The sequence below is a fragment of the Rana temporaria genome, chromosome 5 (genome assembly GCF_905171775.1).
Source record: "Rana temporaria chromosome 5, aRanTem1.1, whole genome shotgun sequence".
In the NCBI taxonomy this organism is placed as follows: domain Eukaryota; kingdom Metazoa; phylum Chordata; class Amphibia; order Anura; family Ranidae; genus Rana; species Rana temporaria.
In genome coordinates, this window is record NC_053493.1 from 269,440,751 (window position 1) to 269,454,726 (window position 13,976).

Sequence of the window (13,976 nt, forward strand, 5' to 3'; positions counted from 1 at the left end):
ACCCACGATTTTCCCCTTATTTTAAGGGGAAAAGTGCACGTATACTCCGATAAATACGGTACCTGCTCTGTGCAAAAAAAAAAAAAAAGGCCACCGTCCAATCTTCTTGTCTTCCCCCATAGCAAACCGCTTGCTGTGGAGTCAGATGTGTGGGCTTAATCCTGAGCTGGGCTGTGTCTGTCTATAGACACCATACTCACCATTATTAGATTTGGCCTTTTATAAATAAATGGCAAATTGTTAACTTTAACAACCAATTCTGTTGAATGCAATGAGATTCCATTTTGAGAAAATACTACAATGCAAATATTAGGAAAAAGTGATGTTTAGAATTTTGCATTAGTTTATCTTAACTTGTAAGTTAAAAGAAAAAAACTATCACTGTCATAGCACTGCTACTATTCCTCAGAATAATATGAGTCATCTGGGTAGAATACATTACATAGTCTCTGAATAAATCGGTACTTTATAACTAGAGGCTAATAAAGTCGCTCCGGAAATATACACTTAGTCTTCCTAGTCATAACACAGCTGACAAGGACGCACAGGGTTAATGTGAGAAGGCAGAACTCTTGCCTCCAAGTTCAAGCACTGACATGATTGTTCATTTGGGATTCCCTTGGAGTGAGTCATTGTTAGAACAGAGACTCCCTATTGAAGGAGCAGGATAATGCTCTGCCTCTGGAGGGTACAACAGCTGAGAGTTTGTCTTACGAGAGACATGGATTAATGTCAGACCTGCAGCTAAGTCAAGGTGTAACAGTGCACCATCACTGCCAATACCTTTCTCCTCCAGCTAGTAAAGATTTCTAACTTACAAACTTTAGCTATATTACAACATACAAGTAATACGGGTAACCACTCGGTCTTAATGCCCAGGCACAGAACTTCATTATCAAAACAATAAAATCTATTGTTGAAATATGATGTGTGAGGGATAAAGAGAAAGGCGGCATCTGCAGATGTTTCATTGTTGCTTTAGTGACATTTGAAGAATTACTTATGTATTCATATCAGTTATGTAAAAGACAGAGAACACGATGAAAAGGCAAATAATAAATTATCGTGGTTGTATATGTTCATTTTATGCAAATATGGATACGACTCTCATGAGTACATTTTGCCATCCACTCTGACCATTGTCAGCGATTTATATTTTTAAGGTTCATATTGGTTGCAAAAACTTCAAAATATGGAACTCAATCACCACTGACCAAAAAACAGGGGAAAGGATAACAGTAATGTAGTTGGTAAAGGAAACATGTCCTGATAGAAATATGACTATCATTGTTGTCCTTTTCCTAATGCTAGCTTTCTGTCTCTCTGTGGCTTCAATACTTTAAGCCCCCATTCACACTTGAGCGTAGCCTATGTATGTGATTTTGGGGCTTTTATGTGTGCTTTTGTACACCAGAACTTGAAGGCTCAAATGTGAACATGGACAATTTAAAAGCATGGGATTTGGCATGTTGAGTGCTATACACCATGGGTCTTCAAACTACAGCCCTCCAGTTGTTCAGGAACTACAATTCCCATCATTCCTAGTCATGTCTGTGAATGTGAGGCCTCGTACACACGACTGAGAAACTCGACGGGCGAAACACATTGTTTTGCTCGTCGAGTTCCTTGTGAAGCCGTCAAGGAACTCGACAAGCCAATTTTCTCCATTCCCGTCAAGGAAATAGAGAACATGCTCTCTTTTTGGCTCGTCGAGTTTCTCGACAGTTTCCTCGACGAAAGTGTACACACGACCGATTTCCTCGGGAAAAAAATATCTCCCAGCAAGTTTCTTGCTGGTTTTTGCCGAGGAACTCGGTCGTGTGTACGAGGCCTCAGAGTTTTACAATGCCTCATGGGATGTGTAGTTCCGCAACAGTTGGAGGGCCGTAGTTTGAGGATCCCTGCTTTACAGCTTTGAGCTTCAAACATTAAAATGCTCAGGTGCAGTGGCGGCTGGTGGTGGGTCTTCTCCTCGGCATCTCGGCGGCCGTGCGTCTCCTCCCTCCTCCTCCTAGGCCAATAAGATCGCTTCTCCTTTCGGCTAATAGGGAAAAGGTTCTAATGATCCGCTTCCTGATTGGCTGGGAGGAAAATCCGTGTGACAATAGGAAATATTCATTCACTATTGTCACACAACTGGGTGGGCTCGGGGCACAATGCTCACCCTTTTTTGAAGCCTATTGGAGTCTCTGGCTCTAATCACGTGCTTCTAAAGAAAAAGGAGACAAGTAAAACCATGCGCCCGGCGCCCCACATGTGCTTGAGGGGACCGGATGCATGGATAGGAGGCAGTTCCCCTGCATTACAGGCCACCACTGTTCAGGTGTAAATGGGGCTGGCGCAACAATGCAGACCAGGAAAATCAGAAATCCTAAAGTGTATACTAGCTTTATATAAATAACTTCAAAAATATTAAAGCTACTGATTAGCAAGATAGGGAGCTGGTGTCATATGTAGCATCCATACTTCCTAACTACAAGGTTACTTAAATTGCACTTGGTTAAGTAAATATTTGTCTATATCTCTCTTCTCCTGGTAATAAAGGTATGTGTATGTAGTAGTCTAACAGGATGTAAATACACTACACAGTGAAGGCATACGGGCCACAACCGACTGTTTTTACTACTAGCCTTAAAGTAATAGTCTTATTTTCAGTTGCAGGCCTGACAATTGCCAAATTTGGATATTTTGAAAATGTAGGGTCCCCAAAATACATGAATACATGTCTTATACATGTGGCTTCATACAATGCATGAACAGAACTGTTCTACAAAAAGGAAATGAGAATCGTTTGTGTGAAATAGGACAAAGGCAATGCAGCTCAAAAGGAGCCAATATGATTTCACTTTCCTTAAGCTTTCTAGGTATTTTTTTAAAACATAAGTCCTAATAAATGAAAAAAATAAATAAAAAAAATCAGCTTTTGACCATTACTCCTACAATACTAAAAAGCTTACTGCATTGGCAAAAAAATAATACAGAGTAACATACATCAACCTAATAGAATTCATCTACCCCTTTTTTCATTTCAATAAACTGAAATCTGAACTTTTGCTATGGAGTGTACTGTAAATCACACACTATTACTGATTTGTACACTGCTAAATAAGGTTATGTCCACATCATCAGTTAGTTCACTGCCCTGTACCATCATATTTTTCTAAGGGGGAAAAAAATTGTGAGAGATAGTTGAAGCATCAAGAGAGAGTATGACAGAGAATTGTTATATTTCATGCAAATACATATCAATTGCACAAAGAGCCTGCATGAAACAGACATCAGAAAGTAAGAGAGAAAACATGGCAGGATGCGTTTTTGCTGTATGTTTTACATAGAAAACAATGATGTCTTACGCTACCCTCTATCCCCTTCTTACCTCTTACCCAGTTTGACACGGGAGACAGAGTTTCGGGTGGCTGTGTGAACAAACCACAAGTCTACTTGTGCTCACTGCACAACACACTACAAAAAGCAATATAGTCTGCAAAGCAGCCAATCAGGTATTGGGAACAGCCAATCAAATATTTCATTGTATTGTTCAATGCGATCAGAATAATAAAAGCTAATTTCTGATCGGCTGCAATAGGTTACTCAACATCTCTTCTCTTTATGCCACATGCTTTTTATATCATAAGGTTCTTTGTGTTTCTATGCTCTGCAAACAGACTCAAACCTCTAGAGTTTCTGCAATTGCAGTCTTTGAGTTCCCAATCAACAGGATGTTGCCAATGCTTGCCAGTCAACTGCATGTAACACCTTTGGGATAGAACTGGTTAACAATGGAAGCCACTGACCTCTTTCACTGCCCTCTCTACTGCCTCCTTTTGACTAATTACACCCCTACTGTTAGGCTTTTAAATTTGCCACTACAGATTATAATTACCCATTAAAATGTTGATTCTTTTTTATATACAACAGCAAAATAGCATGCAACAAACCTCTGAGTCTGCCTACTATGATTATTTCATTTTCTAAGGAAGCATTCATTATTTTGCTTGATTTTACTAAGGTGTTTATAATAATGACTAACCTCCTCTAATTCTATTAGCTGAAGCCCACTAGGAATGTTATTAACTTTTATGTTAATTTTAATTTTCAAAGAACAAATCCCCTTAGTCTTCAGATGAAAAGCAGCACCCCCAGCCGCTATATGCAGGGTGTCAGGTACCAGCCTCTGTTGTTTTTACTCTTGAAGGTAACAAGAAAACACCCTGCTGTCGGAGATACTGCAGCTGGCTAATTAACTAAAATTACTATTATTATATATTTTTATTTCAATTGCATTTAAGTGGCTGCACACAAAATACAATTAAAATAAGAATTACTGTAGAATGATGTATCGCCATTGGATATGCAAGCATTTTTTTGTCTAACATTAATTGGCATTACAGGTCAAGTCCAGGGTATTTGAAAAAGGGCATTGTTTTAAAAGACCAGACCAAGGAAGCCCTCTCTTCAGTTCCTTTCTTTTGGAATTGAATGCCTGTTGAGTGGGCTGAATAGAATCCCATTCCATAGTAGGTACTCCTAATTATAAAACATTATAATTATTTGCAATATATGTTTTCACAATACACTTAATTGAGGCACACTGTTCAAAACAATTTGAAAAGTTCAACCTGAGATAAAATTTATGCAATGTATATTCAATAAGGTCTGTCTATTAAACAGCCACTTAAAAATAAAAAACAGAATAACCTAAGTAATCTAAATAAACAAAAGAAGCAAAGTTGATATTCTGTAGTACATTTTCTATGAATAAAATTCAGAACAGTTTCAAAGAAGGTTCTGCAGCTTAATAAATGCTAACAATGTCTAGCTGAAACACAAACATGCCTATCATTATAAGTTAGCTTTTTCTTATGTGCAAGGCATTGTGCAGAAAAACCGAGCACTTGTAAAGCAGAAAGAAAAAGGCAAGCAACAGCAAAGCTAAGTAAATGAAAACCTAATGGAAGCAGACTGAAATTGGCAATGGTGTATTTGTGCATATGAAGCCTTGACACAAGGACCCACCATAACTGCTCTCCCCAATTTGTTATCTTCTCACTTGTCCCTTTTGGCTTTGCTATGTCGGAAACGTGAATCAAAAATGTTGTCAAAAGTTTAACAAACCCAGATTCAAAATCAGAAAGGGTTTTACCGATTACAGCATCTTCCGCCATTTTTCCACCTACCATGAAAGAAACCCGGGTCTAGTAACAGGTTCAATTATCAAACAAATCCCCCACTCCACAAACTATAATAGATTCACCAGACTATGCTACATAGAAACCTTTTGAATTTACCAGCTTAACACCATCTTGCCTCATGGCCTCAGCGAAATAGAATCCTTGTAAACCCCCAAGACCTGAGCAACCACTAAGAAAAAGAAGTACCCTAGAACATCATGGATGATGATCACGGGTCAATTGGGTGCAATGCTTTTTTTTTTTTTTTTTTTGTAGTGGTCTCCAAACTGCAGCCTTGGGGCCAGATGTGGCTCTTTGCTCGCATTCCACTGACACCAACAATGGGGCATATTTCCTGGTGGTAACAACAACGAGTCGCTATTTCTCCCATTGACACAAACAATGGGGCCCCATTTCTCAAACTGACACCAACAATATGGCATCATTCCCTCCACTGATACCAATGATGGTTCACTATATCTCCCACTAACACCAAAAATGGTGCAATATTGATCCTGCCAGTTTCTCCCCACACCTCTGTAAACTAACCACGGTGTATCATGGCTGCTGGTCAGTTTAGGTGTCTCTGTCATCATCAGCCTGTCTGCTCTCCTCTCTGCTCCTGTGTCCTTCCTTCCCCCTCCCCTCTCTGTCTGCGTGTGAGCTACCCCTCCCCCTCCTGCTGCTCTCCTAACACTAACCTGTACACACCATCAGCACTGCCTCCTATTGCAGTGTCCCTCTCTGTGAATTATTTATAAATATAAATGCTGTAAATACCTCATTTAAAAGCAGAGTTTGAGATCACATGACCAGCGCTCTCCTCCTTGCCGCCATACATCAGCAGAGGAATCTGCATCTCTCAGAGGAGAAAAGGAGAAAGCTGGCCAGTCATGTGATCGCAATCTCAGCTATAAAATTAGGTATTTGCGGCATTTCTTTTTTATAATTCACACACAGAGGGGGATACTACAATAGGAGGCAGTGCTGGTGGTGTATACAGGTTAGAGTGGCCTAACAACCACTTTAAGGTTCAACCCTCTCTGCACTGTGCTAGCAGATCTCATTTTCAGTAGTAAACTAGATACAAACACTGTATGTCCCAAACAAAGTGTTAAAGATCTCAAAGCGTGGGATCTACATCGTATGTCAATAAGAGAAAACTCATAAGCTAATACCCCTTCCCATTTGTGACTTCACTCACTCATATGCACATTTAAATATGGGTGTCAACATTACCCTGATGATACAGCTGGCCACCCTTCTTTTCACAAGAATGCATCGACATTTCAGGTAAGCCCTATTACCAAATTACTCTGGTCTGCCACAGTCCATTTCTCAGTTACAAAGATTTCAAATCTGTACTTCAGCTTTTTAGATTACAAAACATAATTTGTTTTACAAATGAACTCCAGCTACAAAAGAAAAGTAGGCATTGTACACTCCATTGCCTGCCATACCTTTACTGCCCCACCTATATTCCCTCTATTCTTTGTTCATCAATTTAGCGACTGGTGCTGTTTTTCATATTCAAGTCACTATCTAGCAGTTAAACATTAAACTCATCCCTTTCAAGGACTAAGTGGCTGATGCAACAACATTCCCCAATATTGGTGATAGGTGTTAATTACAGTGAAGTGTACTTGTTTTAAACCTACCCAGTAATATGCATAAAGCATGAGTAATGACAGGAGCGAGAAGCCTGTTAGTTACCATTAGCTCCTTTTAGGAGAAATAACTGTTGACATATAGAATGCATGGGGCCTGTTGGAAATTGGAATAGATTTGTAACCATGGCTTGAAATCAGCTTTAAATAGCCTCTGTCACTTTAGGAATACTTAATGTTGCTGATAGGTATAAAGTGTAGCAACCCAGCAGTGCCTGCACACAACTGCAGAAGACTTCAATGTCCTCTGCTTCACCTGAATGCTGGGCATCCTTATCAGGTGTTGCTTCAACACTTACATGTCCTGAATGGCACCCAAACACGGTGCGATTTTACTGCAATTGTCATGTGACAAAACGCAGGAGAATTGTAGCATAATGTGTGTGTAAAATCCTGTCTTGTTTGGTGCCAAAATTTGGCGCATAGGACAGCCCATATACGCAACACATGGAATCATGTGAAAATCCGCCACACAAAATCATGAGTGTGGGTTTCCTCCGGGTACTCCAGTTTCCTCCCACACGCCAAAGACATGCTGGTAGGTTAATTGGTTCCTGTCTAAATTGGCCCTAGTTTGTGTATGTATGAATGTGAGTTAGGAACATTAGATTGTAAGCTCCTTGAGGGCAAGGACTGATGTAACTGTACAATATATACGTAAAGCGCTGCGTATATTGACAGTGCTATATAAGTACCTAAAATAAATAGGTTCTGATCAAGACACAAGACTTCAGAAGCTGCAAGAGGGTTAGCAGTGGAAGCAATCTCTCTATATCCAGTATGAAATACAAACGCATCAGTTAAGAACTATTTAAATCTTGTCCTTAGGCCAGTCACATATGTCTCATTGAGGGTAGTAAAATATCTGTATGTCTTAAAACATATCAGAAGAGGCTCAGGCGTTATATTATCATGAGGTCAGTATCAATAGGTATCAATAGTATCAATAAGTGATTCACAAATCTGACATGTTGCTAAGGTTTTATGGGATTTTTCAATAAAAATGCTTTGTTTTGTCCTTTCCCTGCCCTTCTCCATCAGCACTGGGGTCATGAGAGAGAGAAGCTGATGGAGTAGAAAAATGCTAGAATACTTGTCGGTCCCAGCGTGCAAAGGTGTACATGCTCTGCAAAAATAAACCACCTCTAATGCTGGGGTATACAATGTGTGTAGATACTGCTGCATTATGTAAAACTATTTATTTTAGAATGGGGTGCCCTAAGTGCATAATTTTACCAATTCATGCAAAACATGTTTTGAGGAAGTGGTTGGAATGGGGTGAAGCCTGTGGCTGCGGCTCTGGTACCGTTTTATAGAGCCGACGGTCAGCTTTCTGACGATAACAACTTATGCGGCTCAGCAGCCGCTCGCCTGTTATCATAATGAGCGGGAGAAGATGTATCCCACTGGGATACCCAAACGACCAGCCAGCACGCCCGCTGGTTGGCCGTAGACCCGAAAAGAGCCGCAATCAGCTTCGATCGGGTCTCTGATGTAATAACCCAGAGGCGACGCCACATCGTCACTTTCAGTTTACTCAGCTGAATATTCCAAAACACAGATTTTGGTGTTTTGAATACTTTTAAGTGCAAAAGAGGGATTTGGGGTCTTTAAGACCCCAAATCCCTCCATAAAGAGTCCCTGTCACCGCCTATTACTGTCACAAGGGATGTTTACATTCCTTGTGACAGCAATAAAAGTGATCAGATTTTTTTTCTTATAGAGACCGTGTAAAAATAGAAAATAAAATAAATAAGGAGGGAAAAACATTATTTTTAAAGCGCCCCCGTCCCCGTACACTAAATAAAACACATACTAAAGTCGCGCCCGCAAATATAAACAATGTTCAAATCACACATGTGAGGTATCGCTGCAACTGTCAGAGCGAGAGCAATAATTCTAGAAAAAGACCTACTCTGTAACTCTAAACTGGTAACCGTTAAAAAAAAAAAAAAAATGATTGTCACCTATGGAGATTTTTAAGTACAGTAGTTTGTCGCCACTCCAGGACTGTGCATAATTTTAAACCGTAACATGTTAATTATCTATTTCCTAAGCGTAACACCATCTTTCACAACATTCAAAAAAATTGGGATAACTTTATGGTTTTGTTTTTTTAAATACAGTGAAGTGTATTTTTTTTTTTAAATGCGCTTGAAACATTGTAGCACAAATACCGCGTGACATAAAATATTGCAATGACCGCCATTTTATTCTCCAGAGTCTTTGCTAAAAGAAATTATATAATTGTTGGGGGTTCTAAGTATTTTTCTAGCAAAAAATCCAAATTTTAACTTATAAACAACAAGTGTCGAAAATAGGCTTGGTCGAGAAGTGCTTAAAGGGTGCCTTGACTGAAAAAAGTTGAGAAACGTTGTCTTGGAGCATGGGGTGCCTTCTGCCATCAGTACTATCTAATGTATCTCTATGTACATTATATGTTTGAGGCTCTATATGTGAACAAGTGACAAGTATGCATTCATTAGCAAGATATACTGAAAAGGAAATTATAGGACATTATATTGCCTGCAAAATATACTAAAATGGACATACCTGGAGCTTTTTCAACAAAAATGACTTTGGAATCTTGATGGAAGTTGTGGCCACTCACAACCATTTTCTTCCCTCCAATCACTGGGAAGCTGTCAATACTTTGCTTTTCTACCAAAGGCAATTCCTGAGCAGACCGCTGGGCTACAAAGAAAGTGAAATATAATACAAGCATCACTCAACAGCTTTTCAAATGCCCTGTGTAAATATAGAAATATCCTTAATATAGATTATACACAAGTGCTCGGGAAGTGGTGACACAATGCAATAGATATGCTTACAGAATGGGGTGCACAATGCATGTTATTTGAGGCTGGCAGTTTGTAGCCTGACAAGCCTGTGGTCAGTTACTAGCCGGCTTGTCGTTTTTGTAAGCTATCACTATCGGGAAACAGGCATATAGCAATGTAAAGAATCCATTTTATGTACCAGGCTCATAATTCTCATAGAAAACATTGCCAAGCCCCACCAGGTTCTCAATGATGATAGGAAGGCTTAGTTCAAAACTGCATGCATGTAGCACAAACATATGGAAAAATGTCTGCTTATTTAACAAGGTAGTGCAAAAGGCATAGATAATGTGCATGGCCCAATAACCCTTATCGAGTAAATCAAGAAAAATATTTTAACAATAGCAAATATTCAGACATAATTTTATCTGGAAACAGTATACTTGAATGTGAATGGTTGCCTTCAGTATTAAATGATGCACCTTTTCCCTGTTATGCCCCATACACACGATCGGAATTTCCGTCGGGATAAACTCCGACAGATTTTTCCGAAGGAATTCCGTTCAAGCTGTCTTGCATACACACTGTCACGCCAAATTCCGACCGTCAAGAACGTGGTGGCGTACAACACCACGACGAGCCGAGAAAAATAAAGTTCAATGATTAGCTGCATTTAAACGGTGAAGCAAAATGCTTCCGAGCATGCATCAACTTGATTCTGAGCATGCGTGTTTTTTTCTCTGTCGGAGTTCCATACAGACAAACAGAATTTTCGATAGAAGGAAAAACTCTAATGGGGCACACACACGGTCAGAATATCCGATGAAAAAAGTCAGACGGAATTCCGATCGTGTGTACAAGGCATTATATGCACTGTGCTACTAAATAAGCTTGGTGATAACAAACTAGGTGTATAGTAGAGTTCTATTATTATAAAGTGAAGTAAAGATTACGATAACTAATGTATTGTAAATACAAAGATAATCAAATGTATTGTAATTCATAGAAGCCAACTAGGTAAATGTTTTAACTGCATATAATAACTGCCCTCTTTGAGTGACTCAGCAACCAGACAGAATTAGTTTTGGCCTCATAGGTGTCTATGTGTGCCACAGACAGAACTTTGTAGCTGAATTTCTACATTGGAGGTGTAAGTAAAGCATGGCATTGCAATCAGGAGATCTCATGACCTTTGAGTTCCACATTAATACTAATAACTATCTACTACGCATTGAGTAAACCGTTACATATTAGATAATTAATCAATGACTAAATTGGTGATATATAGCATATCAATAGGCATCAGAGAGACTACCAATTTATTATTACCAGAAGAACAGATGAATGTTCAGACTGGATTTAGCTGGAGGATTGTTTTCTTTGAGATTGGGGTGTCTGGCTACTTTCTTACTGGACTTCCCTAGAACATGCACTCCAGGCTAAACATCCTGAACAAATAAATATAGCAATGAAAACAAATATACATTTTTAGTGATACGATTACATTTGCATGCCGATCTGACATCTAATGTCTTTAACTAGCTTTAACAAAGTTTATACCATTAAAAGGTGTCCGATCTTGCATCTAGATGCAGAAGAAAGCTTTTCAGAGCCAAAGGCCTCGTACACACCACCGTTTTCCTCGGCAAAATCCATCAAGAAACTTGGTGGGGGAGGTTATTTGCCGAGGAAACCGGTCGTGTGTATATTTTTCATTGAGGAAACTGTCGAGGAACTCGACGGGCCAAAAAGAGAGCATGTTCTTTTTTTCCTCGACAGGAATGGAGAAAATTGGCTCGTCGAGTTCCTCGACAAGCCTAACAAGAACTCGACGAGGAAAACGATGTGTTTCGCCCGCCGAGTTCCTCGGTCATGTGTACGAGGCCAAAGAGTACCTAATTTTGAGATATGGGGAGTGTAGTCATGTCTTCCCTACACAGTACGCTCCCTGTACAGTGCCACATGGGGAAAGGTGTTATAACATAGCCAAGCCAATGCAAATACAATCTTTGAAAAAAGTTGATATTTACACAGAATTTTCTAAGGGCTCAAGCAGAGCTTTAAACAGGATTTCATTGCAGCTATAGGCATGATCTGGCACATATTTTGCAGCTAGCTTACTACAAATCGGGGCAAGAAAGGTTTACTTGAAGCATAATTAAAGTAGAACTACAGGCAAACATTTTTTCCTTTTGGATAGAGTAATGCCTTGTACACACGATCGGAATTTCCGATGGAAAAATTCAGACTGACTTTTTCCATCGGATATTCCGATCGTGTGTAGCCCCATCTGAGTTTCTTCATCGGAAATTCTGATAAATTCCACCGGAGTTTAGATATAGAACATGTTCTATTTTTCGCTGATTGAATTATTTTGGAATTCGGATGAGAGTTGGCTGGGCAAAATCAGCAAAATCAGTGGGTTCCGCTACTTCTAATGCCAAGCTTAAGTTTTCCACGGCTTGGCTGACCCACCTGTACCAGCTTACACATTCTAGTTTATTAGACTCCAAAAAGCAAGAGACAAATGATAAGATTCTATCATGCTGGTACCGTGTGCCCGCTGACCTGTCGTGGAAATATACCCCTCTACTTCTGACCTATGCTAGAGAGGCTGTGGCCATTGCGGTACATTATTGCATCTGTGGTGGGAATGCCCTGTGACAGAACCATTTTGGCTAGACATTAAAGCCCAGATAAAGGACATCCTTGGCTTAGATATTCCTCTATCCCAGGTTCACTTTCTCTTCTGTATCCCTCCTTTACCGATTAGCCAGTATTAAAGAAGAAGCGTTTTGCCTCACCGTTTAAATGCAGCTAAGTGATTGCTTTAATTTATTGGAAATGCACCTATATTCCTAGCCGGACGGAGTGGATATGTAAGGTGAATGAGATCAGCAATGCGGAGGACTGGATAGCAACTTGCAAGGGCACACGCAAACGCTTCACAAGCATTTGGGCAGTGTGGCTAGATCACAGTTCCAACCCAGGACAAGTGCTTTTAGTTTTGTTATTGCTGGAACTGGCGGAACCCTCCCTTAGACAGTGCATCCAACCCCAGCAACAGCGAACCAGGGCTCCATCTCCTATTCCCCCCCCCTTTCTCTTTTGGCTGCCACTTATATTACTGCGAAATGGCGGTCATTGGTGTGAGTGATTGTGCTAATAGTGAGAGCCTAGGTATGTACCTGCTTTTCTTTTCTTATTTCTTTGGGTGTTAATAATGTCTTTTTTTCTTTTGATGTCCGGTTTTATATGTTATTGTAAAGTGCATTAGACTGACATAGTGACCTAATGTTTTGCTACTGTAGGTGAAGGTCACCTCTCACAATATATGCTTCTGTGTGGCCCTCATAATGGAGACCGGTTGGGGGGATTAGATGGAGGCTACATATTCCTCCCTATCCCAACATCTGAGCCAGACGAGCCGCTGTTTTGTCAGCCTTGCATTCTAACTGTCTTTGATAGTCTGGGATTGGCTTTTGGGCCTCCAAAGACATGCTGGTAGGTAAATTGGATCTTGTGCAAAATTGGCCCAGTATATATATGTATATCTGTGTGTATGACTGTGTGTCCCTAGCGTGTTGAGATCCTACGGGGTAAAATGACCGCACCAGCCTAACAGACACTGGCTGGAAAAGCGACCAGAGGCGATTCAGTTTGCATGTGTAGCGCTATACAAGTCATTCATTCATTCATCTGTCATGATCCATCTATGTTTTGGCCAGTATATATGCACTTTGGGCTGTTCCTAGCTCCTTATGGGGTATGCATTAATGTTACGTTGTTGTATTTTTGTGCTCACATTTTATACATGTCCCTAATGCCATGTACACTCGATCATTTTTCGGCATAAAAAAAACAACGTTTTTAAAAAATGTCATTTAAAATGATGGTGTGTGGGCTTCACATCATTTTTCGGGTTCTGAAAAACAAAATTTTTTTTTTCGAACATGCTGAATTTTTTAACGATGTTTTAAATTCTGTTGTTTTTCGGGTTGAAAAAATGATCGTGTGTGGGCTAAAACGACGTTAAAAGCAAGCGCATGCTCAGAAGCAAGTTATGAGACGGGAGAGCTTGTTCTGGTAAAACTACCATTCGTAATGGAGTAAGCACATTCATCACGCTGTAACAGACAGAAAAGCGTGAATCGCCTTTTACCAACAGAAAATCAGCTAAAGCAGCCCCAAGGGTGGCGTCATCCACATGGAACTTTCCCTTTATAGTGCCGTCGTACGTGTTGTACGTCACCGCGCTTTGCTAGAGCATTTTTTTTAAAACGATGGTGTGTGGGCAACGTTGTTTTAATGATAAAGTTGGAAAAACTTTGTTTTTTCTACATGCCGAAAAATGATCG

At 39.9% G+C, this 13,976-nt stretch overlaps 1 protein-coding gene across 5 annotated transcripts in view; it reads right to left on the reverse strand.

Annotated features, from left to right (window-relative positions):
* Positions 1 to 13,976, reverse strand: part of NFATC1 (nuclear factor of activated T cells 1) — a 271,495-nt gene that overhangs the window by 161,963 nt on the left and 95,556 nt on the right. For all 5 annotated transcript variants that reach the window (XR_005749481.1, XM_040353852.1, XM_040353850.1 and 2 more), the window contains exon 6: positions 9,392 to 9,532. Coding sequence is in view for 4 of the 5 variants with exons in the window: in XM_040353852.1 (XP_040209786.1) it covers positions 9,392 to 9,532 (141 nt within the window). In the remaining variant the exon portion in view is untranslated. The remainder of the gene's footprint in view (positions 1 to 9,391; positions 9,533 to 13,976) is intronic.